The sequence below is a fragment of the Melopsittacus undulatus genome, chromosome 3 (genome assembly GCF_012275295.1).
Source record: "Melopsittacus undulatus isolate bMelUnd1 chromosome 3, bMelUnd1.mat.Z, whole genome shotgun sequence".
Lineage (NCBI taxonomy): Eukaryota > Metazoa > Chordata > Aves > Psittaciformes > Psittaculidae > Melopsittacus > Melopsittacus undulatus.
Window position 1 is genome coordinate 13,020,618 of NC_047529.1, and position 25,507 is coordinate 13,046,124.

Sequence of the window (25,507 nt, forward strand, 5' to 3'; positions counted from 1 at the left end):
TTGGGAGCGTGTACGTACAGACGTACGTGCCTCTGTGTGTGTATATGTATGTATTGGGGATTGTGCACATATATATGGGTGTGCCTATGCGTGTGCCCTTACGTGCATGTGTGCACGTACTACACATGGTTTTATGTACATGTATGTGCATATAAATGCATGTATGTGTGTATGGCAGTACGCATACACGTGTGCGCTACGCATGTGTGAGCGCACGTGTGCAGACAGACGCGCCCACGACCTCCCGGGGCCGGGGGCGTGGCTAGCGGTGGGGGTGTGGCCAGCACGGGGGCGCTGTCCAACGAGCGGGAGCGCTGTTGGGGGGCGGCGAGCCAATGGGCGGTGGCGTTGCTGTTGCTAGGCTGCGGGCCGGGCCTGGGCCGGGCCGGGCCGGGCAGGACGGCGGAGCAAGGCGATGCTTGGGCTGGGCAGTGATGGAGGTCCGCTGCGGGGGGCTGCTCTTCAGCTCCCGCTTCGACTCGGGTAACCTGGCGCGGGTCGAGCAGGTGGAGCCGCTCGGGGCGGGGGGCGGCCCCGTGGCCTGGGGCACCGCCCTCCCCGCCGCCGACTACGAGTTCAATGTGTGGCTGCAACCTGACTGTGCCCAAACCGAGTACGAGAATGGCAACAGGTACCGGCACCGGGGCTGAGGAGACAGGGGGAAGGGCAGGCTGGCGGGGTTGGGGCCCCCAGGGGGCTAGTGCAGGGGAGGGCAAGAGGGGGAAGGCACTGTCGGGGAAGCTGGGGGGAGTCTGGGAGCCTGTGCCCCCACCGGCATCTAACGGGTTTCTGGCTTGCGGGGTGGCCGATGAGGGCTGGGGGTGTCCGGTGGCCTCCGGCACCCCAGGGCAGGGGCTGACCCGGCGGTGCCGCCCCCTGCAGGTCCTGGTTCTACTTCAGCGTGCGGGGGGGTGCTCCGGGGAAGGTGATCAAGCTGCACATCGTGAACATGAACAAGCAGAGCCGGCTGTACTCCCAGGGCATGTCCCCCTTCGTTCGAACCCTGCCGGTGCGGCCCCGCTGGGAGCGCATCCGTGAGCGGCCCAGCTTCGAGGTATGGGTGCTGGGGCTGGGGGATGTCCTGATGGCCGTGAAGTTGATAACAGGCAGAGAGAAGAGCCTGGGTTTGAGGGGACAGCACTGGGGACACAGACATTTCTCGCTCACCAGTGACCTCCAGCCTGTGGCAGGGCAGAATGAGGTTGGGGGAGCTGTTTTGTACTTTGGCAGCCCCATGGGAGAGGTTGGGGTTTGAGGGTAGTGTCAGAGCCCCTTTCCAGGGCTGAGTGCTCAGGAGAGGAGGAGCTGGGGACCACAGAACTGTGCTGGAAGCACTCCTGGTGCTTCCCTTTGTCAGTTCTTTGTGATGAACTGCACAATATTGGGGTGCTGGTGCCCCCGTGAGGGGAATGGCTTGGGGAGAGAGCCCAGGGAACTGCAGACAGCAGGAACAGCCATGACCACAGCTCATTCTTGCAGCCCTATTAAGCTGTTTAGGCCCTGAACAGGGGTTTGCTGGCTCTGGCACTTTCTGTCTGTGGTCTGGCAGGAGCTGCCCCGGGGAGAGTCACTTGTGGGTGCCCTGGGTCATCCGTGCACCATGCACACTGCTGTGGGGCCAGCAACCCCCCTGGCATGCCTCCAATTCTGTCCCATGGAATAGGGGCCAGAGAGTCTCCCATCCCCGCCACAAGACCTGACAATGCTCGATTTGCCCTGTGCCAGCCCCAGGGAGAGATGCAATGTGCAGATGAGCTTTGCAGCGCTCATTAACTTTACGAAGTGTCCCACATCAGAGCGATGCTCAGTCTTTGAGGGCTGGTGGCTGCCAGGATGAGGAGGAACCCCTGGCTTGGTCCCAGAGGCTTTGCTGTCCCTCCAGGGACCTACATGCAGTACGGGGGGCGGGGTACCTGGGACCAAAAGCTAGCCTGTCATGTGGGGGGATGTGAACAAAGCTGGCTGGGAGCTGCTGGGAGCATGGCTTTGCTTCCTGTGTGCCCAGAGAAGGGCAAGCGGCTGCGGGCACGGTGTGGCTGTGAGTGCATGGACTCAGTGGCTGCTCCTGGGGCTGCTGCACCTTCGCTCAGCTCTGCTTTGTGTCCATCCCAGATGGTGGAGACGCAGTTTGTGCTGTCCTTCGTGCACCGCTTCCTGGAGCACCGTGGGGCCACCACCTACTTTGCCTTCTGCTACCCCTTCTCCTACACGGAGTGCCAGGAGATGCTGGCGCAGCTGGACAGCCGTTTCCAGGAGTGCCGGCACATGTCTCCTAGCAGGTGCGCTCCCCCCGTGCCTGGCCCTGTCCTGCTGGGCTATGTCCCTGCTGCAGAAGCATGATGGTGTCCACCATGGGGTCTCTGGGCCCCCCAGCTCTCTCTGGCATCCGCCTGGGCTTTGCTCCTCTGGACCCCAGCTCTGCAGCTGCAGCAGCTTCCCCCAGGCATGCGCTTCCAAGGGATTCCAGAGGGTCTTTGGGCCAGATCACACTAGCATTCCTAAGAGCAGGTTCCCACCAGGCAGGAGAGGCTGAGGGGCAGCCCTTGGTTTGAGGAGAGGAGATGGTCAGAAGTCAATATCTCAGTTGCTTTCTCCCTCCTGGCTGCATAGAGATCCAGGCATCAGCTCCTGCTGCTCCCTTCCTCTACAGCTGCTGCACTAGGCTCTTTGTGGATTGGTCTAGGAAGCTCCCCTAGTCTCAGAAGTCCAAGGAGAACCTAGAGCCAGCTGAGGGGTAAAGGGCAGAGCCAGTCTTCAGGTATTTCTGTGGAGAACTTTCTCCTGCAGCCCCTCTTGGCCCTGGAGTCTTTCCAAACCTCCAGCAGCACTGGAATCATAAATCCCTTTTCTTACATAGGAATTTGTTCTTAAATTGTTACATGAGAGAGAACTGTGAGAAGTTCAAAACCTGGCAGTCTGATAGTGCTATTGCAGTGTCTGCAGGTCAAACTCACCTGCTGGTGTGAGGCCCCTGAGCCCCTCAGGCTGGTGGCAGGGCTGGGTGATCCCCAACCAGCCCCTGCTGCAGGAGGCCCCAGCAATCTTAGCACAGCGGGAGATGCTGGAGTCCAGCTTGGGCTGTCAGCACTGCAAGGTGGGTCATGCTCCTCTCTGCATGCCATCATTGCATCCAAGCCCAAAGTCCAATGCTGGTCCTGGCTGTTTGTCTCGTGCTGAGGCTGTGGTGACCCTGTGCAGACCTCATTGGGGCTGCCAAGGGCTGGGGGTTATCAATCAGGGATTATTTCCCCACCTGACTGGTCTTGTGCTGCAACAGTGGGATGACCTGATCAGTCCTGGCTGAGTTGGGGTTGGTGAACCCTCAGGGAGCAGAGCAAGCACAGACACATGTGGTCCCAGTGAGGCAGCCAGAGGCAGAGCTTGGGCTGTAGGTGTGGAGAGCATCCCATGACCAGCTCCTTAAGGACACCACCAGCAACATCCTGGGCTGAGGCTCAGCACCCTGGCCCTTGCTTCCCAGCCCAGCAGCACACTCAGCCGCTCACTTCCCTGGAGGGGAGGCTCTGACCTGCACTGAGCATCTCCCCTCACCCTGCAGCCCCCTTGACTCTGTTTATTACCACCGGGAGCTGCTCTGCCATTCCCTGGACAAGCTGCGAGTGGACCTGCTCACCATCACCTCGTGCCACGGCATGCTGGAGAAGCGGGAGCCCCGGCTGGACAAGCTCTTCCCAGATACCGCCACTCCCCGGCCTCACCGCTTTGCAGGGAAGAGGGTGAGCTGCTGTGCCAGCTTCAGGGCTGTGCTGGGGACAGTGTGTGGGCAGCAGCTCCCTGTGCTGGGAACTTGCTGCCACCCTCAGGTGTCTGATGTGAAAGCTGATGTGGAACATGTGGATGTCCTGAATGCTGGGTGGAGTGCAGGGAGTCCTTTAATGGCTTTAAACTGACAGGGGAGAATGAGATGAGATCTCAATGATTTGAATGCTCCATCCCTGGCAGTGTTCAAGACCAGGTTGGATGAAGCCTTGGATGATATGGTTTAGTGTGAGGTGACCCTGGCCATGGCAGGGGGGTTGGAACTAGATGATCTTAAGGTCCTTTCCAACCCTGACTATTCTATGATTCTGTTCTCTGATCTTAGGCAGAAGTTCTTCCCTGTGAGGGTGCTGAGGCCCTGGCACAGGTTGCCCAGAGAAGCTGTGGCTGCCCCATCCCTGGCAGTGTTCAAGGCCAGGTTGGATGGGGCTTGGAGCCCTTCCACTAGAACGGACGCAGGGATTGGAACTGGATGAGCTTTAAGGTCCCTTCCAACCCAAACCATCCTGTGATTCAATAATTCTATGAGTAGAGAGTCTGTGAGATGCCGTGTCAAGGTGCAGGAGCCTGCCAGGAGCATCTGCAGCATCTCAGCACCATCAAATGCCCTCTGGTAGCACCATGCACCTGTTCCTCTGGGCAAAAATGAGCATCTCATTGTCCAGAGGTTTGTTCTGTTCTCCTTCTAGTGGTGTTGCTCCATTAAGCTGTGAAGGAATTAATGGGAGTGCTGTGCGTGTACTTGGGGTGTCAGCCCCCACTGCAGTGGCTGGAGCTTGTCTGCCAGGAACAGGACTAGCAGGGAGCTCCCTCTGATGCTGCACAGAGCTGGGATGGGCAGCCAGGAGGATGTGGGTGTATCCCTGCTGAGCAGCTCCTGCCAAGAGAAAGGCTCTTCGGAAGTGTTTTGTGTTACCCTGAAGCCAGGCTTGTTCCCTGCTGTGCAGGATCACTAGGGGCTTTCCCCTGGGGGCTCCTCTGTGCCCATGCTCTGATTCCTCCTAGCAGCAGGCTGCAGGGCTCTGGCCCTTTGATCTCATGCAGGGATATTCAGCCTTATTTCAAGCAGAACTTAGGAGAGGCACTGGGCAGAGAAGCTACTGAAAACTCTTACATTGCCATGCCAGTACTGAGCTGTCTACTCTATGTCCAGGTCTTGGCTCCATCTCAGGCACCACAAAGCCTGCCTGCAGACCAGGGGCTGCCCCAGGGAGTGATTGGCACCTTGGCAAAGCCATTGCAGCATCTCTGCAGAGGGAGGAACCTGCCCCTCACTTCTCACGTCTGTTTACCCCCAGGTGTTTTTCCTGAGCAGCAGAGTGCACCCAGGAGAAACACCCTCCAGCTTTGTCTTCAATGGCTTCCTGGACTTCATCCTGCGTGAGGAGGACCCCCGTGCCCAGATGCTGAGGCGGATGTTCGTCTTTAAGCTCATTCCCATGCTGAACCCTGATGGGGTGGTACGAGGCCACTATCGGTGAGTGAGCATGGGCCGGGGTCCAGGCTGGCCCATTCTCTCCTTTTTGGAGCCTCCTGTATGTTTCATGGTGGCTGGGAAGAACAGATCCATGACCCCTGTTCCTCACTGGGATCTCTGGTGAGGTTCTGGGGCTGCTGTTGCCTGTATAGGTCACCTCACAGGTCAGAGCTTTCTCGCTTCGAGGAGCAGCACCGCCCTGTGCCTTTGAGGCACCGAGGTGCTGCCCTGTCCTAGCTGTCCTGGCATATTGGAGCTGGGCTGGCTCCAGGGAGGAGGGAGATCACTCAGGGCTCTGTCTCACTGTGGCAAGTGCCCCTCCAGAAGAGAGGTTCTTGGCTGCTTTGGGGCAGAGTCTTTGCCCACTTGGCCAGTATAGAGCCCAAAATTTCAGCCATTACAAGACAACGTCAGTCTGCCTTCACAGAACAGATGATGCTGCACAAAGGACCTTACATCTCTTCTGTTCTTTCTACAGAACTGACTCCCGTGGGGTAAACCTGAACCGCCAGTATCTCAACCCGGATGCTGAGCTGCACCCCGCGGTGTATGGAGCCAAAGCCATCCTCCTGTACCACCACGTTCACAGCCGTGTCCTGCCAGGCTCTCCCGACTGGAGGACATACATCTCCCCCCTCAGCACCAGTTCATTAAGCACAAAATCCTACAACCATTCCCTCCACAGCAGCACCCCATCCTCACAGGGAGCCCTCTCGGAGCTGGAGAAAGCCAATAACCGCCGCAACTCGCCCAAGGCCTGGCAGGCCAGTGTGTACCTCAGCCCCTCTCAGGAAGCCCGGCTCCCAGGAGTGCCGCCCTCCCACCCGGGCAGCAAAGACCCAGCTATCTGGATTCTCTCTTCGAGCCGCACCTTAGAGCACTGTGAGGAGGAAGCCCAGAGGCCTCCAACACCTCTCCCTGAAGCCATCCCGCCCCAGGACAGTGGGCTGGCCTACTATGTCGATCTCCACGGACATGCCTCCAAGCGTGGCTGCTTCATGTATGGCAACAGTTTCAGTGATGAAAATGATCAGGTGAGGGCAGGAAATAAGAGTATGGAGGTGGTTGTGCAAGCTGGGACCCCCTTGCTGCTCGTCCCCCTTCCCAGTCTTCCGAACATACCTCCCCACTGCTGGGAGAGAGGGTGGGAGCTCCCTGTCAGGATAGGGCTGGTGCACCTCAGGCCTACCCTGCCTTCTGTGCCCAGGGTGTGGTGTGTATGTGTGTGTGCTGTTCTCCTCTTCCTCCTTTCCCAGGCCTGTGTCTGGAATGGCAGCAGCAGGTCATAGAATCACAGGTTGGAAGGGACCTCAAGGATTGTCTGGTCCTATCTTTCTAGGCAAAGCATGACCTAGACTTGATGACCCAGCACCCTGTTTAGCCAGATCTTAACAGTGTCCAACGCTGGGGAATCCACTGGTTCATGGGAATATTTTTCCAGTGAATGGTTTTACTCATTGTGCAAAATTGTCTGTTCGTATCTGGTCAGAATTTCTGTGTTAGTAACTTGTGCCCATCACCCATTATCTTTTCCATGTGACTCTATGTAAAAGGGGGATTCTTTCTTTTCTTTGTAGCCACCCTTTAAATATTGGACCATGGGGATAAAGTCTCCCCTCAGCCTTCTTTTCTCCAGGCTGAAGAAGCTCAGCTCTCTCAGCCTTTCCTCACATGGCTGCCCAGTTCTCAGCTCATCTTTGTGGCCCTTCTCTGGACCCTTTCCAGCCCATCCACATCTTGTTTTTTTGTACGGTGGGAACCAAAACTGGACATGGTATTCCCAGTGGACAATGCTTAGTGGGACAGTGACATTCTTATTTCTATTGGTGATGTCCTTGTTGATGTTCCCCAGCATCCTGTTGATTTTCTTTGCGGTGGCTGCGCACTGTTCACCCCTTTTCCCAGATGCAAGGCCTGACACTTGTCCTTGAGCTCCATAATGTTCTTCTTAGCCCACTCTTCTAGCCTCTCCAGGTCATCCTGCAGGGTGGCTCTCCCTTCCAAAGTGTCTACTGCCCCAGTCAGTTTGGGATCATTGGGAGGCTACATTAGGGTACATTTGATCCCATTTTTCCAAATCTTTTATGAAGACACTGAGCAGCACTGGGCCCTGTATCTATCCCTGGGGGACCCCACTGGTGACAGACAAGGAGCTGTTTTCCGCCACCCTTGGGAAGCAGCCAGTCAGCCATTTTCCCCACAAGCACACAGAAACTTGGTTGGACCATAACATATTGGTCTTGGCTTTCACCCTGGGGAGCTAGTGTGGACAGGACAGAGGAGCTGCCCCTTCCTCTCCTAAGGAATGACAGTATGGAGAAGAGCTATGCTGCCAGGCCCCTTGCTATCCATAAGCAGGTTGTGGGAGAGCCCAGCTTCTGCTTCTCACTGCTGGAGATGGGCAGAGGGCAGGCAGCATTCCCCAGGGAAGGGCTTGAGCTTGTGAGACACTGGAATTGGGCAGAGCAGCCACAGCTGACACCCCAGCGCATCCCAGAACTTTGTACTGGTTGTGCTGTAACAGGAGGGACAGCCATAGACCCTCCCTAGGTCATCCATGTGCCCCTCTGTGCATTGCAGGTGGAGAACATGCTCTTCCCCAAACTCATCTCCTTGAACTCACCTTACTTTGACTTCATGGGCTGCAACTTCTCAGAGAAGAACATGTACGCCAAAGACAAGCGGGACGGGCAGTCGAAGGAGGGCAGCGGGCGAGTGGCCATCTACAAAGCCCTGGGGATCATCCACAGGTAGGCAAACCTCTGCGTGCTCCCAGAGGATCCATGCCAGCTGCTCTGGCTGGCTCACCTCTGTTGTGGAAGAGGGAAAAGGGTCTCACTGGATGCAGGATGTTAAGGAAAGTTGAACCTGGTTCTGGGGGGCAGTTGTGTCCTGCACGGCTCTCTGGTGGGGGTGCAACTGGCTGAGAGGAGCACTGGGTGCTCAGTGTGCATAGAAAGTATTATAAATGCTTATTGCATTCAGCTGATTCTCCTAAAGTATTAAATACGAACCTCCCCACTTCTCAGTTTCATAGGTTTTAGTATTCTGTGTGAAATGGTCCTGCAAACAAAAGCTGATACTGGCAAAAGGGTGAAGATTTCACCAGTTCATCCTGGCCTTGAGGCCAGGATCTGGCTGTGCCAGACACTGCCACATTCCTGTGCCACCAGTGTTGTTCTGCTTCATAGACTCACAGAATGGTTTGGGTTGGAAGGAGCCTTAAAGCTCATCTAGTTCCAACCCCTGCTATGGACAAGGACACCTTCCACTAGACCAAGTTACACCAAGCCCCATCCAACCTGGCCTTGAACACTGCCAGGGATGGGGCAGCCACGGCTTCTCTGGGCACCCTGTGCCAGGGCCTCAGCACCCTCACAGGGAACAACTTCCTAAGATCTCGTCTCAGTCTCCCCTCTGTCAGTTCGAAGCCATTCCCCCTTAGCCTGTCCCTACATACCTTTGTAAAGGACAAGATTCCCAGCCTGGCTCCTTCTCCTCCCATACCCCTATCTCTTCACATCCCTCCTGCAGCTGCTCTGGCTTAATGTCCTCACTCTCATAGAACTCTTATGCACAACTTCCCAGAAGTAATTCTTTGATTTCCTAGATGTTTATATTCATATTGAGCTGTAATTAAAGCCTATTGAGTTGCAATGGGCTCTGCTTGCCCAGACTTTGCACACAAGATTGCCATGCAAGATTCCAGCCTCAACCACTCTGTGATTCAGTGAGTTGAGGATATTTACAAGATCCACAGCAGCCACATGCCTCCATCTAGCAACAGATAGGATATTTTTGGTCTGTTGTGGTTGCTAGGAACATAAAAATGACTGAAGCAATCAGATCAACAGCCTGGCTTACCCTCTCCTGGCCCTGACCAGCTGCAGGTGCTGAGGAGACAGTGCAAAGAGTGTGGAATGCATCTGTAACAGATGATATGTTTCCCAAGAATCTGTGGTTTGAGGAAACGTGGGAGTAGTTCCAGGCTTCCTGCCAGTCCTGGACTTCCCCCAGAAACCCCCTTTCCCCCTGTCACCTTTCAGAGATGGCTGAGTAAGGCCTCACAGCCCCTCAGCACTTGAGTGCCACCTCTCGGGGCCTGTGGGCTCACATAGGTTGTGTTCCTCAGGAGATCCCTGACTCCATTATCTTCCTCTTCTGGTAGTTTCCTCCTGGAGCCCCATCTCCAGGCAGCAGGTCGCAGCAGGAACCCCAGCTACCACAGTCTGAGGGGGACCCCAGACCTCTTCCAAGAGGAAGCAACCATGGATCCAGTGTGTAATGTGGGCTTCCTTCTGCTCCACAGCTACACACTGGAGTGCAACTACAACACGGGGCGCTTCGTGAACACCATCCCTCTGGCCTGCCATGACAATGGGAGGGCCAGCCCACCGCCCCCCACTGCCTTTCCTTCCAAATACACTGTGGAGTTGTTCGAGCAGGTGAGGGGCTTCCTGCCCATGGGAAGGGTGTCCTGCCTGGGGCTGCAGCGTCTCTAGTGCCTTCAGCAAGGGGCAGCGGGTCCCTGAGGCTGCGCTCGCCCTGCATGTGCGTGTGCAGACACAGATCCTATGGGAACACTCCTCCTTTGGAGCCTGTGGACAAGCTTGGGGTTTGTCTGTGATTTGGGGTTGGGTTTTCTTTGGAGGAAGGAGCTGCTGCTCCTTCATGGAGCCTTTCTCACCAGTTGCCTTCTGCCCTGACAGGTTGGGAGAGCCTTGGCTGTGGCAGCGCTGGACATGGCAGAGTGCAATCCCTGGCCCCGGATCATCCTTTCGGAGCACAGCTGCCTCAGCAACCTGCGAGCCTGGATGCTAAAGCACGTGCGCAGCATGAAGGGTGCCAGCGGGGGCCCATGGAGGAGAGGAGGTTCCAAGACCCCCCCCAAGAGCTCCATGTAAGTGTCTGATGTGTTATGTGCTTATGGGCTGCAGGATAATACCAGTTAGAGATTATAAACATGAATGACCCAGCATCTACTGAGGCCATGGTGTATCTTCTTGCTGTTATGTCTCGCTGGGGCCCATGCATGTCCCTGCCAAGTTTGTGAGCTGCAGGTGAGGGTACCCTCAGCAATCAGGCACTCAGCAAGAGTGGCGCATGGTCATGCAGGGGGAAGCTGTTCAGGATTCTCCGGATCCGGTAACCTGAGAAGTGATTATGCTGTCCACACAGAGCAACCGCATCTCTTCTGCTTCCCCTCTTTCTCCCCAGATCAGAGTGAGATGCAGGAGGGACTGGGAACTCTGCAACTGTGCTGCTGCCTTGACAGTGATATACAGCAGGGGAGACTGGGGGCTGCAGCTGCTCAGGGACAGCCCCTTGTGATGCTCCCATCCCCAGCAGCTCACCAGCAGCTGGAGAGAAGTCCAGGGGTCTGATGGAAATGTTGTCTGCAGCAGTGTGAGGCTGCAGTTCCACTGCTGCAGGGCTTTGGTAGAGGAAGACCTTTCCCCTCAGAGCCAGTCTGAGTCTCCTATTCCTCATCCCCTTTCAGCAGACTCTCCACCTCAAACTCCGATAATGCCCTGTCCCGCATAAGGAGCTTCAGCAATGGTACCAGCGGGAGTGGCAGCAGCCAGCAGGATTCACCACAGATCAAAGTCTCCCCCAGCTTCACCTTCAGCTGCAGCAGGCCCTTGGGTCTGGCTGCTGCGAGCCAGAGTCCTCCAAAGCACAGCACCAGAGCCTCGGCACCAGGCAGAGGTAAGCTGGGCTGGGAGCCCATCATGCACTTGATCCAGGACCTGTCGAGCTGCTGTGTGAAGCCACAGCCCTAAGGAGAGCTCTGTGCCAGCGTAATGTGTGCTTTTACATAATAAAAGTGGGTTTGTGCGGAAGAAGTACATGTGAGCCACCACCCTGTCCCCTCGGAAGGGCCCTGGATGCCATGTGCAGCCCTCCTCTCTGTCCCTAGCAGAGTAGCCCTGGCTGGGTCAGGACAGACACCACACAGCGAGACCCAGGGCTTCTCCTGCCTGGAGGTGGCCAAGCTGACCTCCTGCCCTACGGCTCTGCTCCCCTGCCTGGGTAGAGGCTGCCTACTGCTTTGGGACCAGAGGGAGTTTGTCTGCTAGTGGCTTCTGCAGAAGCTGGCATGGAAAACCTTGCCAGGAAAACCTTGCCAGGGCCCCAGCCACTTGCAAGGCCTGTGGGATACACCAAAGTGCCTTTTTCCTTCTCAGGCACCTGCTGCACACTGGCACATTGCAGCACGTGCCTCGAGTCATGGCGAGGCAGGGTGGCAGTGCTGTAATTAATCACTGGGCGCTTTGAACATGCATCAAGTCCTGTCCTGGTGGGGGCCGATTGGCAGCACCGAGCTGCCTGCACAGCTGGGAGAAAGGCCCCGGTGAGCCCCATGGCTGCACTGTGTTCTGGCAGCAGGGGCTGCTGAAACAAGGCAAGGTGCTCCTGTGCCCCTGTGCCAGCATCCTGGCCCTGGGGCAGGGACCTCAGCACTGATCGGGCTCCTCGGTGGTTTGGTGCTGCAGGGGAAGCTCCAGTACTCTGCACTGCTCTGTGGGCTGGTCCCACAGGCTCCCCATGTAAGCAGAGGGGCTTGACTGTCTGCTGTGGAGCTGGTGGGCACCCTGCTCTGATGTATCCCAGAGCCCAAAGAGGGAAGGTGTGTGAGCAAAGGGCTGCTTCCAGGGGCGAGGGGCTGCCTGTGTGACTGACATGAGTGTTGCTGTGGTTGTGCTGAGGGTCTGGTGCTTAATTCACCTTAATTCTGGTGCTGCTCTGGAAGGAGCCAGCTGCATTTCCTTCTTGTGCTCTGCCTGTGTTCCTTGCGTTGCTTTGTCCCCTGTGCTTTCCAATGCTGTAGTGTCTGTGTCTCATCTGCCATGAGAACGTGGTGGGGAGGAAATAAACAGTTTGTGTTCTCATGGGCAAGTTGTAATGCCTGGTCCTTCTGCCGTGCATGCTGGGCCCCGGAGCCCACAGGAGCAGCCCATGGACACAATCCCCACTGCTAGGAAGTCAGTGACAGTTGGGCACGTGAGCAGGAAGCGACCTTTTGAGGAGCTGGAAGGGAAGAGCCCATCTCAGTAGGGCAGATCAGTGGTGTTCTGCCTCCCTGGTCTGTGCTCTCTGCTTTCTGGCTGCCAGCATGGCATCCCTTGGCAAGGGGAGTAATGGCCAGCAGAGCTGAGCACCTGGTGGGATGTCAGCTTGGAACTGGGATGTGGCTCTTCTGTCCCTGCCCTGGCATCACCTGACAGGTCTCCCTGCTGCCTCATCTGGATCTTCCACAGTCCCCTGCATGTGAGGGGCCTGGCACTGCTGTATCTGCACAGGGAAGTGTGGGCCAGGAATGCTTTGACCCCCCTGGCTTTGTCTTTTGATAATGCCTTCCCACCAGTAGCCCTATGCTGGGGTGGTGCCAGGACACCGTCATGGCTGCCAGGAGGGTACTGGGGATGCTCAGGCCTGGCTGCTGCCAGCCGGGTGTGACAGGATAGGAGTTAAGTGGCACAGGATGAAGCCACTACTCCTGAGCCATGTCTCATCCTTCCCCATCCTGTGCATGTGCTGCCCTGTGCACCTCTGCCTGTATGGAACAGGCAGGACATCCTCACAGGCCATGCCTAGGGGCAAGGGGAGGCTGCTTACCACTGGGGCCTGGTGGGACGGCTCACCCACAGTGATGGCCAGTCCACTGGGGACTTGCTGCTTGGGCTGGAGTCGGAAAAGCATCTGAGACGTGTCCCCCTCCCAGCTGCATCCTCTTTGCCTGGCAGGAAGACTCTTTCCTGGAGGGCCCATCCCACTATTCATGCACTGTGCCAGCTGGGCAGCCCTGGCCATGGTGGGGTCTGGTGTTCCCATAGTGGTGGGTTTTCAGTGGTCAGCAGAACTGCAGGCACTACTGGGCTAGCTCTCATTTCCTTCCTTGCAGCTGTCCTGTCTGAGGAGCAGTGGAACTGGGGAGGGAAGGGCTGGGCCATGCAGTGGTGTGGCAGGAGCCACTTTCCCAGAGGGCTGCTCTGCCACATTCAGACCCCCCCATGCTCCAGCCCTGAGCCCTCCACAGTTCCTGCATTGGCCAAGTCCATGGAGCACAGGCTGGACCTGTTTTCTGCCCATCCTTGCAAATGCCAGTGTGAGGAGAGGGATCTGTAGGACCCCAATGACCCTCCTGTAGCTGCCACTTGCCTTTGCTGCCTGGAGTTTGTCACCAAATTATGCTGACAAGATTAAGAGCTATTCAATAGCCACATAAAGCCACCACCCTGAGCAAGTGCTTGTGTGTGTCATCAACCTGCCCCAGCATTGGCTTTCCAACAGTCTGACTCCTGTGCAGAGTCTTAATGCACTATGGGTTCCCCATGGTTCATTTGGGCACTTCACACATTGTCTGCTCCCCAGGGCACTGTTGTGTCCCCATAGGGCTAGTCCTGTTGAACACCAGCAACATGGCCAGCCATGCCAAGCTCCAGTGCTCTGCATGCTGCCTGCTGGGCTTATCTCTCCAGGAGCAGGGCTCTATGCTTGCCCTGCACCTGCCCCAGGCTGCCCAGAGCCTGACTTTGCCACATCCTATGGAGCTGATGGGCACTCTCCCTGGGCCTGGAGAGCTGTTCCCTCATCACCCTCCTTGGTCTGCCTGGCACAGCTGGTTCAGAGCCCATTGCACTTGTGAGCATGAACCAGGGTTGGGCCCTGGCTCCCCAGTCCAGCCTGTGCTGTCCCTACCCGTCTCCTGCACTCCAGCATGGGCACAAAGCCTGGTCCTTGGCCACAGCCTTGTCCTGTGGTGACTGAGATGCGTCTTGTGCTGCCACTTCTGGCTTTGGTTCCCACTCGCAGCCTTGGTCCCATGCTGAGTTGTTGAGTCCTGTCATGGTCCTTCCTGCTGGCGTCTCGGCAGCTTCCAAAGCAGCTCCTCCTGCTCTTTGACTCTGGGGCTGCAGCAGCCTGGCCATGGCAAGGCCAGCAGACAGCTCTGTCTCAGTTCTCCTGGCTAAAAGGACACACTCCAGTGGCCAGGAGCTCAGTGCATGGCTGCTGTGCCACAGGGAATGGTGCCTGATACAGTGGTGTGAGGATGCGTCATGCCCGTTGGCTGGGCACACGCTCCAGTGTGGCTGTGCAGCTGCAGCAGCTTGGTGGTGCTGCCAGCACGTGAGTGTCCATGTGCCAATCCTGTCTTGTGCTGGCTCTGTGTGCTGAGGTCAGGCAGCCGCTGCCCCACTGCAGCTCAAAGGCCCCTCACCACCCCGGTGTGTGCCCGGCACAGGCTGAGCTCTCTGTTGTTTGTCACACAGGGACCCTGCCATTGGTCGCCCAGACAGCACCAAGTACAGGCACCAGCCACAGTCCACGGGAGGCCCAGCAAGGTGCAGAACCAGTGGCTGATCATGGCCCAGCACAGCTGCAGGTACCGCAAGGTGCTGGGGGGGCTGCCCCATGGCTCTGGGGCTTCTGGGAGGTAGTGGGGTAGAGAATGTGGGGGCACTCATACTGTGAGGTGTCATACCCTATCTGTGGGTCTCCACCGGGAGCTTCTGCCCCTCATGCACATTCCCCTAGCCTTGCAGACAGCTGGGGCAGGGGGGAAGGCCCAGCTCAGTGGCTTTCCCCCCTGCAGCCGTGGGGGGTTCCTGGGAGGAGCACACTCCCTAGGTCACCGACCTATTCTCCTCTCCTCTTTACAGGCGATCCCCAGGAAGCTGGATGCCAGGAGAGCGCAGCAACCCGGGTAGGTTTGGAGGCACCCCACAGCAAGGGGTACCCCTGAACTGGCCCAGAGCCCACACTGGCAGTGGGACTGGAGATGCAGAGGGGTTGGGCAGAGGCACACCCACCACAGCAGCACCCACCTCAGGAGTGGCCCATGGGTCTCTGCAGGCACCCCCCACGCCCCAGCAGGATCCCTGTGCGGAGGAAAGGGGCAGTGACTGGGCAGAACCCACCAGGGCTCCACACCAACAGCACCACAGCCTACCAGGCCAGGACATTCAGCCAGGACAGGCCCCAGGCCTCACAGTCTTCACCAGGTAGGGCACAGTGTGGGGCTGCAAGGCTGCAGCACCCACTCAGTGCCCAGTGCAAGAGGGGACCATCGCCCCTAGGCATGATGGGTGCCCTCAGTGTGCTGCACCAGGACCCCACAACCCCCAGGCCTGGGACAGCCCTACTGGTGGCCAACACTAGTCCCTGTCCCTGCAGGGCTCTGCTCAGAGCCCCCTGCACTCCCCGAGGGGGTGCAGAGCACCGAGGGACTCCTCCTGTGTGGGGACAAGTTCCTGCACCCCCAGGTACGGCCCTGCAGGGCTGCACTGCGGACATGGGGACCCCTGCCCAGCTTTGTCCTGCACTAGCGGGGCCGGGGCAGGGGCCACGGTCCTGGGGAGGGGGCACCATTCTCACTGCCCCAGCCCCTCTGCTCCCTCACAGCATCCAGCTGCGGGCCCTCCCTCGCTCAGCTCCTACCGGCAGCTCCTCTCATTCTGCACTGAAGCCTGACCGTGCTCTGGCACCCCGGACCCCCAGCGTGGGGCAGGGCTGGGCTCCCCCTGCCACGGGCCTTGGCCGGACTAAAGCTGCAGCTCTGCCCAGGAGCCCTGTCTGCTGCCGCTGCACCATTCACCCCACACCGTGCCTACGCCTGCAGCGGCCACCCCTGCTGGCCCACAGTAGCTCCCAGTAATAGCAGGCTCCCACTGGGGACAGCCCCACTCCTCCCCGCGGGACCGGCGGAGGGGCCTGGTACAGGAGGGAGGGGTCAGGGATTTTTACACCACACGGTTTCGCATTGTATTACTGTGTTTCCGTTAAAGTTTGTTTGGAAGAAGCCTGGCCTCTTGTCTCAGCACCGCTCTGCTGTGGTTACCGTGGCGCAGGGCAGCGGGGGCAGGTCTGCGGGTGACCCAGTCCGGGGGTGCTGGTGCGGTGCATCCCGAGCCGGCCTCACTCCTGCTTCTTGGGGTTGTTGACGGCCACGTAGTGGTAGAGCACGACGAGGAGGAAGAGCGACACGCCCAGCATGTTGGCGAAGATGGCGAGCTGCACGTCCGTGATCATCCTGCCGGGGGATCGCGCTGCCAGACACCCCAGGGACCTCCGGAGACCCCAACCCCGCTGCGACCTCCTCAGAGCCCCCAGCCCCTGCCCGGACATGCCAAGGCACCGTCCGCCCGCCCGCGATACCGCCGGGGCCTCACACTGGGCTGTGCCTCCCCACGGACCCGCGCTCTGCCGGTGCAGCCCCAGTGCCCCGCTGGGACACGCCGGGACCCCCAGTGCTGACCTGCCCCCCGCTACGGCAGAGCCCCGGTACCGACACCTCCCCGTACTCACGCGCTGCCTGTGCCGCCGCTGCCGCCACGTCTCCCTGCGCCTCGCGCGACTTCCGGTAGCGGGGGAAGGGGCGGGGCTTCCTGGAGGCGTCAGACCAGCCTCGGTCTGCACGGTGACGTCACGGCCCGGTCCCGGCCACACGGTGACGTCACGGCCGGGCTGTGCGGTGACGTCACAGCTCCTGGCCCCAGTTGGAGCCCCCCCTTCGGGCGCCGCCACCGCCACCATACAAGGCAGGGAGCAGGGCAGGGGGCGGGGCCTCGGCAGCTAATTATAGGTGCTGGAAGGGCGGGAGCCGGGACTGGGGTGTGAGGGACCGCAGTGGGGGTGCCTGGGGTGCTGCTCCGTACTGGGCTCGATGGTGGGGTGAGCCCCTCGGCCACACTGACAGCGGTAACAGTGCTCCCCGGCGGGGGGCTGGGGACAGCCATGGCTTCTTGCCCGGCCCAGCACAGCCCAGACCCCCCGGCTCCACTGTACCCCTCCCCCATCCAGCTGCCTGCAGCTGTTTGTGCTTAACCCACATCCAGCAGCCGTGGGGAGCGGCGGGTTCCCGCGCTTCTGTGCCAGGCCATGACGTCACCCCAGGGCTGGCGCCAAGGCGTGATGTCAGCGTGAGGTCATGACATCACTATATGGCCTGGGGAAGCCATAGTGTCACTGCAGGGCCCTGTCTGTGGTCAGATGGCCACTGTGTCACCTGCTCCTGGCTGGAGCCTCGCTCCCGTGGCCCTGGTGACCCCTGTCCCCAGCACAGTGCCATGGGGCTCAGCACTCACTGAGACATGGCACCAGCATGGGGCCATGGCAGTGTCAGGCACTGTGTGCCAGGTGTGCAGGTGCCAGTACCCACAGCCTGGCCCAGGGAGCCCCAGGATAGAAACCCACAAGCCCAGTACCGGGCAAGCGGACAAAGAGGGTGCAGCTGGGGATGGACCCATAGCATCCAGCGCTGCAGCGTGGGGACCACGGGTATGCAAAGAGCGGGATGTGAAGTGGTGGCCACGGGAGCCCATGTGGGGTACGGGCAGGCACGCGAGGCCGCGGCAGTACTGGGCGGTCGGGGGGGACCCGTGGCGGTAGCACCCGCCGCGCTGGCTGCCTGCAGCCCTGGCCCCCTGCCCGGCCTCTCTGGCTTCCCCCGTCCCTCCTTCCCGTCCTCGCTGGCGTCCCGGCCTAACGAGAAGCAGATGTGCCGGGCGGGCGGCGGGGGCCGGCGGGGGCCGCGGTGCCCGGCGGAGGCCGGGACGCGCCGGGGGCCGCTCTGGCCGGCTCGGGGGCCGCGGCTGGCAGGAAGCGGGGGGCCCCGGGGACCCCGTCGAGCGGGCAGCGCGGGGCGGCTCTGGCGGCGAGGGGCTGGCCGAGGCGCGGCCGAGGGGAGGGCAGAGCCGTTCGGAGCCGAGCCGTGCAGAGCCGGGAGAGACGGGGCCGCGACGGGACGCGCCATGCGCTCCTGAGCTGAGCTGTGTTCGCCGAGCAGCACCACGCCGAGCCGGGCCGAGCCTCCCGCCTAGCATGGCTCCCTGGCTCTGGCCGTGCCTCCTGGCCGCCCAGGCCCTGGCCGCCAACTTCCCCTCCAGGTACAGCCTGTACACCGGGGGGGCCGCCTCACTCGGCACCGTCCAGGCTACGGCCCCGCAGAGCTCTGCCGCAGCCCACGGCGCTGCCCGGGCCGCCAACCGGCACAGGTAGGAGCCGTGACCGCCGGGTGGGATGGGAGGGCACCCCCGTGTCCCACAGCACGGGGGGAACGAGTTCTCTGCCACCAGCCAGGTGCCAGCACGTGCCACATCTGGCACGGGGTGTGCGGGTCCTGTCCCGAAGGCTGCTGCTATGCCGGGTGCTGGGGTGCTCTGACTGATAGGGCTGCCCGCACCCATCACTCACCACTGTCCACAGTGGTGTGGGCTGGGGGCATGTGGAGGGGACGGCACAGGGGACTCCTGAAGGCACACGTGGGGCCAGGCACCAGGAGCATTCTGGTGAGGGCACAGACCAGCTGGGGCGAGTGTTGGTGCTGGACTGGGTGCTGCCTGGTGCTGCTCTGCCAGGGATTCCCGGACTGGCCCTGCCACAGCATCCACAAGTCCGTGCTGTGCACACCAGGGCGGGGTCAGCACTGTCGGGGGCAAGACAGGATGAGGAGCCCAGACCCACCATGTTCCCATCCCTGCCCTTGTCCCCACCCGTGCCGTGCTGGCAGGTAGGCAGTGTGGGTCTGTGGGGCTGGCGTGGGGCAGCTTGTGCCTGCAGGCCGGGGAGTTGGGGATGCAGGGCTGGAGGTGGTCCCACACTGGGCTGGGGGTCACGTTTTCATTGTGGCCACATCAGAGCCGCAGCAGTGTGGCCGCATGGGGTGGAGCTGCACCAGTTCAGCTGTAGCCGGTGGCTGCCCCATCCCTGCCCCACGGCTGTCCCATGCAGCCCAGGGCAGGATCTCAGGGCCTGGCTGCAGGAGTGGGGCTGCCTGGAAAGGGGGGATGTGGGTTGGGCAACTCCAGACCCTAGCCCTGCAGGGCTGTGGCTGAGCACTGACCTGTGGCTTTGGGGGCACACTGGAGTTTCCTCATGGCTTGGGCGGCAGAGCAGCCGCTCCCCGTGCTCAGGGGGCACAGGAGCCATAACCATGCTCTGCCCGATCAGGAGGGCTCTGTTCCCATCCATCCCATCCCTGGATGTGGACAGCCTGGTCCCTGGCAGTGGGACCCTGGGGTCCTGCCGCTGTGGGGCAGAAGGGGGCAGGGAATGGAAGGGAATGGGATGGGAAGGAGGGAGGAGGGGGGGACCATAAGTCGGCACAGGAATTCCCGGCGGCCCCCGGGGAAGAGCTGGAATCCAGCCGGGGCCTGAGGGAAACCAGCCGGGATGACGGGAACCGGCCGCGGCACCGCAGCCCCCACCGCAGCCCAGCTCCTCCGGGTGGGCCAGGGGGCCGCTCCCTGTGGGGCTGCTCTGTGTGGGGCTGAGGATGGGGCTGGGATCCAGGCTCTGTGCTCCAGGCTCAGGCCATATACGGATGTGCCAGGGCCCCTGCACCCCGCGGGCCTGGGCTGGGGGCCTGTGCCTTGTGGCTGGGGTCCCTGCAGCCTGTGAGGCTGGGCTGAGGTTAGGGTCATGTCCCAGGGCTTGCACCTGTCTGAGAGCTGGGGGACTCCATTGCTGGCACACCCAGTGTGTGTGGGGCAGCGGTGCCACCGTACAGGGACACTGTTTCCCCAACCCACCACCCGCTCCGGCTCAGGGGGGCAGCTGACCCCCACTTGCAGACTACTGTTTGGGGGGTGCAATGGCTATGGCGTGGCTGTCCCAGCCCCCTCAGTGTTGTGGGGACAGGGGACATGCAGCTCAGTGATGGAGTGAGATGTGGGGTGCCTGTCACCAGGACTGGCAGCACAGGCCCCAGAGCATGGTGTGATGGAGTGCCTGGCACCCCAAACCCTGCCCGGCCTCCCCTGAACCTCACAGGCAGAGCCCCCATCCCCACATGGGCTGCAACTGTTCCTGTGGTGCCACCAGCCCCTGCCAAGGGCCCCTGTGCTATGGGCCACTGAGCAGGGCAGGGATGAAAGAGCTGTGCAATGGGGCAGGATCCAGCCCATTAACCCCACAGCTCTGGACCGTGACAGCTGCTACCGGTGGAGCTGGCAGGGCAAGTGCAGGGGGTGCTGGGATGGGGGGTGCCTGCTGTGTGTGAGGATGGTGCCTGGTGTGAGCCAGGCAGACATGCTGAGCCCTTCCCGCAGGAACTGGTGTGCCTACGTGGTGACGCGCACCGTGAGCTGTGTGGTGGAGGACGGCGTCGAGAGCTTCGTGAAGCCAGATTACCAGCCCTGCCCCTGGGGGCAGCTCCAGTGCCCCCGTGTACTGGCGTGAGTGGGATGGCCCCGGGGGGGCCGGGGGCATGGGACAGAGCCGGGTCTGGCTGCAGCGCCGCTGTGGCCACCAGTGTTTATCCACCCCAGCGTTGTGTTTACTTTGCGCAAGAGCCAGCTGCTTGTGCAGGGCTGGGTGGGTGACCGGCTCCCCCTGCGAGGCACATGCAGGGACCCCCACACCAGGGCCCATCTGCAGCTGGCACCTCAGTGGTGGGGCCGGCAGTTTGGGGGATGGCAACAGTGGGGTTGGGGGGGCTGACCGGGGAGAGCTCCCAGTCAGTGGCAGCTGAGCAAGAGGCCAACAGGGTTTGGTTTTGTTCCTGACTTGCTGCTGCCCAGCCCGGAACCGCTGCCTGAGGCAGCTGCACACGCTGGGATTGTGGTGCTCAGTGTGACCCCAGAGTGGGAACCTGGCAGGAGCTGGGGCTGAGTGCAGGCAGGGAGCTCAGTGCAGGCAGGGAGCTTAGTGCAGGCACCCAGGACCCCCACCCCGCTGTTACCCATCTGCCCAGCTGGGTTCTCCATCCCCACTACAGCAGAGCCCCATCTGCCTGCAGGTACCGCAGCTTTCTGAGGCCCCGGTACAAGCTGTCCCAGCGGACGGTGTCAGAGCTGGCCTGGCGCTGCTGCCAGGGATACTCAGGCGAGGACTGCACCGAGGGGCCGGCACCAGCTGTCCCCCAGCCCACCAGCCGGCCCCGGCCCGGCCGCCCCACACTCTCTGGCTTCGGCAACCCCCTCAGCGGCCTGGGGGGTGAAGGTAATGGCGGTGGTCAGGGTGGGGGGAACCTCCCACCGGGGTGACACTGACAGTGCGATGCGGCACAGGCAGCGGGGATGCGGAGAAGGTGCGGCGGCTGGAGGAGCAAGTGCGGCGGCTGAGCAAGCAGGTGGAGGAGCTGCGGGCTGGGCGGGAGCCACCACTGGAGCACCCACAGCAGGCGGCAGCGGGCGGCAGCCCCGAGGGCGAGCAACCGGCTGATGCGGCCCCGGCCGACATGCGGGAGGCTCTGAGCCAGGTCCAGCGGCGGCTGGAGGAGCTGGAGACCCGCCTACAGCACCAGGAGGGTGGCCGGGATGGCACAGCGGCAGTGGTGGAGGGCGGCCCGGCGGCAGCGATGGCCCTGCATGAGCTGGAGCGACGACTGCAGGAGACCTGTGCTGCCTGCACGGCCAGCACCGAGGGGCTGCGGCGGCAGATGGCCGAGGACCGGGAGCGCATGCGGGCGCTGGAGAAGCTGGTGGGCTCGGTGGACCAGCGCAACCGGGAGGCGGTGGAGACAGTGCAACGGCACATCAGCAGCCTGAGCACCCGCCTGGCCCCGCAGCCACCGCCGGATGACCTGCACCGGCGCCTGGCCGAGCTGGAGCGGCGGCTGGAGGGGCTGCCCACGGCAGCGGTGGCGGGGCCGGCCGGGCAGGGCCCAGTGCTAGCCCGGAGGCTGGCAGAGCTGGAGGGGCGGCTGAACGCCTCACGGGCTGGCCCGTGGCACCCCGAGCCCGAGTGGCGGCAGGGCGGGCTGCCAGGACGTGTGGCCAACCTGAGCCGGGCCGTGGAGGGGCTGGCGGCAAGTGGGGTGCAGCAAGGTGCCCGTCTGACCGAGCTGGAGGGGCTGCTGTCCCGCTGCAGCCAGCCCTGTGCAGCACCGCCGGCAGGCAGCCAGGACGGGCAGCTCGGAACACTGCTGCGGCAGCTGGAGCAGCGGCTGCAGGACACCGAGGGGCAGCTCCAGGCCCTGGGGGCTGGCAGGGACGGGCTGGAGGGGACACTGCAGGGTCTGCGGGCAGAGGGTGGGGAGATGCGGGAGCTGTTGGGGGAGCAAGGGGAGGCACTGGGGCGGCTGCTGGTGCAGCTGGAGCCGGGGGGCACCGTGATGGAGGAGCTGGCACAGCTCCGCAACCGGACGGGGCGCCTGGAGGCTGAGCTGGGGGGGGCGAGTGGCAGCCAGTGCCCCCAGGCGTGCACCCCACTGCTGCCTGGAGAGCTGCAGCAGCTGCGGGTTGAGGTGGATGCCTGCACCGCCGCCTGCCGTCTGCCACAGCCCGGCCTCCCCACACCAGAGCTGGAGCCGGAGCTGGAGCCGGAAGCCCCTCTGGAAGGGTTCAGTGTCTTCGGGGGCGCGTTGCCCTCGGAGCTGCGAGCGCTGCGGGGTGAGCTGGCGTCAGTGCTGCTGTCCCTGCACGGGCTCAACGCCACGGTGGAGGGGCTGCAGGACGCTCTGGACCAGCAGGACGCCCGGCAGCGCCAGCTGGGCTCTGTCACTGACCGCATCGTGTCTGAGCTGGACCAGGCGGCGGCGGCGGCGGCCGTGCGGGAGGCGGAGAGCGAGCAGCGGCTGGAGGCGCTGGCGCGGGAGCTGGCGCGTACTGGGGGCTGCCCCGCGGGGCTGGAGCCACGCGTGGCCAAACTGGAGGGGGTGTGCGAGCAGCTGGAGGCTGTGGCGGGAGGGCTGAGGGGCGTGCGGGACGGCCTGGGCCGGCATGTGGCCGGGCTGTGGGCTGCGGTGCGGGAGCTGAACGGCACGGCCGGGACCCGGGCAGCGCTGCTGGAGAAGGCGCTGCAGGCACAGCTCCAGCGCCGCCTCGGAGCCCTCAATGCCAGCCTGGAGCACCTGCGTGCGGACGTGCTGAGCCTGAGCGCCAGGGAGCTCACCGGTGCGGAGCACGGGCACCTGGGGATGGGGGGACACGGGGTCACCGGAGACTGGGGGGTGGAGGGAGGTGGGGGCATGGCTGGGGAGTCATGGGGTGTGGGAACATGGGACAACAAGAGGCTGCAGGGTGTGGGTCTGCCATCCATGGGGATGTGGGGACACAAGCCATGGGGATGTAAGGCTGTGGGGACATGGGGATGCAAGTCATGGGGGCTCAAATTGCAGGGAGGTGGGGATATGGAAAAGTATGTAATAAGGACATGGGGGCTCAAGTTGTGGGGACATGGGGCTGCGGTGCATGAGAGCATGGGGACACAAGTCATGGGGATGTGAGGGCTCAAGGTGTGGGGGCTCAAGGCATAGGGACATGGGCCTGTGGTTTGGGCTGCGGGGCTGGGGCAGTTCTAACCTCATCTTCCCCTTAGGCCCTCCAGGGCCCCCTGGACCCATCGGCCCCATGGGTGAGATGGGCCCCCCCGGCCCTGCTGGGCCCCCTGGTAAGGATGGAGAACAAGGTCCCATGGGCCCTCAAGGTAAGAAGCAGACCCTTGGTGCCCCATCATTCACAGTGGGGCAGCACTGGCATGGCTGGACCCTGTGCCTGGGTGTCCTGCCCCATGCCAGCCCTGCAACTCAACTCACCTTCCCTCCTAGGGCTCCCAGGAGAGAGAGGTAAGGCTGGGGGCTTGTGGGTCACATGGTCCTGTGGGGCTGGAGACTGGGGGGGCTTTGAGGGAATGGGAAATGGGGGCTATTTGGGTACAAGGGGGTGGGGACTGGCAGGGGCTTTGGGCAGGGCATGGAGGCTGGACAGGCTACAATGGCATATAGTGGTGGGGGCATGGGGTGAGAGGAGCAAGTTGGGGTACATGGGGGGGCACTGGGCAGCTTGGGATCATGTGCACAGCTGGGGGCACAAGGGATGGATGTGATGAAGGAGGAGCATATGGATGGAGGAAAGGTGCAGGTATAGTGAGGTCAGGCTCAGGGTGCTGGTCTGGGGTGCCCATTTCTGACACGGTGTCTAGGTGATGTGGGGGAGCCGGGCTCTGTGCCCCACGTCGCTTTCTCGGCTGCCCTGAGCACACCACGAACGGAGCCAGGCACCGTCCCCTTCGACCAGGTCCTGCTCAATGACGGTGGCGCCTACGACCCTGAGACGGGTGAGCAGCCACACAGCTCCCCATATGTGGGGCAGGGTGGGCTGTGGGGTGAGACAGCGGCTACAGTGGGGGCTGAAGGGGCTCCACAGACATGGATGAATCATGACCCTGGGGTGTGCTGAAGGCCATGGGATGGGGTGTCCTCAGGGATGCTGTGCCCACTGCATGGGTGAATCGACAGCTACGGGGTGCAGTGGGGGAGCCCAGGGGTGTAGAGCCCACTCGGGACATGGAGGAGTGCATGGCGCTGGGGTGGCCACTGGCACTGACACCCAGCACCTGTGGCCACAGGCATGTTCACGGCCCCGGTGAGCGGGCGGTACCTGGTGAGCGCGGTGCTGACGGGACACAAGGGCGAGAAGCTGGAGGCTGTGCTGTCACGCTCCAACCTGGGCATCGCCCGCCTGGACTCAGCCGGGTTCCAGCCCGAGGGGCTGGAGAAGGAGCCAGTGGCCGCACTGCAGCCCAGCCCTGGCTCTCTCGGTGTCTTCAGCCTCCTGCTGCCCTTGGCGGCTGGCGAGACCCTCTGTGTGGACCTGGTCTCAGGGCGCCTGGCCCATGCGCCCGATGAGCCCCTCACTGTGTTCAGTGGGGCCCTGCTCTATGACGCCGAGGAGCCGTAGAGCCACCCGACCCTCGGGACACCCCCCAGGCATGGGGGTCCCCACACCCCAGCAGGACCACCCCACCTGCCCCATTATTTATCAGCACCCCCTACTCCTCATTCCCACCCCACTGCCACATGCCCCAGACCCACACCACCCACCCCGGCCCACCACGGCCCCCCCACTACCCCCACAAAATAAAGATGCGGCACCGGGTTTTGTACCCATGGCTCCGGCTCCTTCCTGTGCCCCCCTGTTTATTGCCCCTCTCTGGGGGTTCCACCCTGGGACCATGGGTCTTGCTGCCATCAGAAATCCTCATCCCAGCCTGAAAATTCATCCTCTGCTGGCATCCAGTTGACTGAGAAGCCCTTAAAATTGGCACTGGGGGGTCCCTGGTGGGGGACCACAGAGTCACAGCCAGCCCCTCCTGTCCCCCTGCAGCAGCAGCTCCCACCCCCCAACTCACTCCCTGCATGAGCTGCAGGGTGGGTGCCTCCATGGCATCCAGCAGTGTGCAGAGGTGGCTGTCAGAGATGTCCTGCAGACAGGGCACCCTGCAGGGAGGGGGCTGGATGAGGTACCATGGTCTGTGGGTGCCCTTCCTGAGCCCTGCCTGCACACCATGAGCTCTGTCTGCACC

The 25,507-nt window shown here is 61.8% G+C and overlaps 3 protein-coding genes across 8 annotated transcripts; 2 read left to right on the plus strand and 1 right to left on the minus strand.

Annotated features, from left to right (window-relative positions):
* The first annotated feature begins 368 nt into the window (after positions 1–368).
* AGBL5 (AGBL carboxypeptidase 5) lies at positions 369–16,061 on the plus strand. 6 transcript variants are annotated; one of them, XM_034060927.1, is made up of 15 exons: positions 369–631; positions 883–1,054; positions 2,113–2,279; positions 3,560–3,737; positions 5,079–5,257; positions 5,736–6,291; positions 7,838–8,007; positions 9,567–9,702; positions 9,967–10,157; positions 10,758–10,966; positions 14,533–14,645; positions 14,923–14,966; positions 15,116–15,264; positions 15,437–15,525; positions 15,665–15,854. In XM_034060927.1, exons 1-15 carry the CDS (start codon positions 435–437, stop codon positions 15,731–15,733), a joined length of 2,619 nt encoding a protein of 872 aa, XP_033916818.1. In that variant the 5' UTR covers positions 369–434; the 3' UTR covers positions 15,734–15,854. The 6 variants fall into 6 exon arrangements, with proteins under 6 accessions (XP_033916818.1, XP_033916817.1, XP_033916820.1 ...); XM_034060926.1 differs by having other exon boundaries at positions 15,116–15,525; XM_034060929.1 differs by lacking the exon at positions 15,437–15,525.
* On the minus strand, positions 16,012–16,291 carry OST4 (oligosaccharyltransferase complex subunit 4, non-catalytic). Its single transcript, XM_013130723.3, has one exon. The coding sequence runs from the start codon at positions 16,289–16,291 to the stop codon at positions 16,178–16,180; it is 114 nt and encodes a 37-aa protein (XP_012986177.1). The 3' UTR covers positions 16,012–16,177.
* Positions 16,292–17,934: 1,643 nt separating this feature from the next.
* On the plus strand, positions 17,935–25,048 carry EMILIN1 (elastin microfibril interfacer 1). Its single transcript, XM_034061272.1, has 8 exons — positions 17,935–18,255; positions 20,311–20,436; positions 21,000–21,202; positions 21,271–23,097; positions 23,522–23,629; positions 23,751–23,768; positions 24,125–24,259; positions 24,551–25,048. Exons 1-8 carry the CDS (start codon positions 18,083–18,085, stop codon positions 24,880–24,882), a joined length of 2,922 nt encoding a protein of 973 aa, XP_033917163.1. The 5' UTR covers positions 17,935–18,082; the 3' UTR covers positions 24,883–25,048.
* The last annotated feature ends 459 nt before the right edge of the window (positions 25,049–25,507 follow it).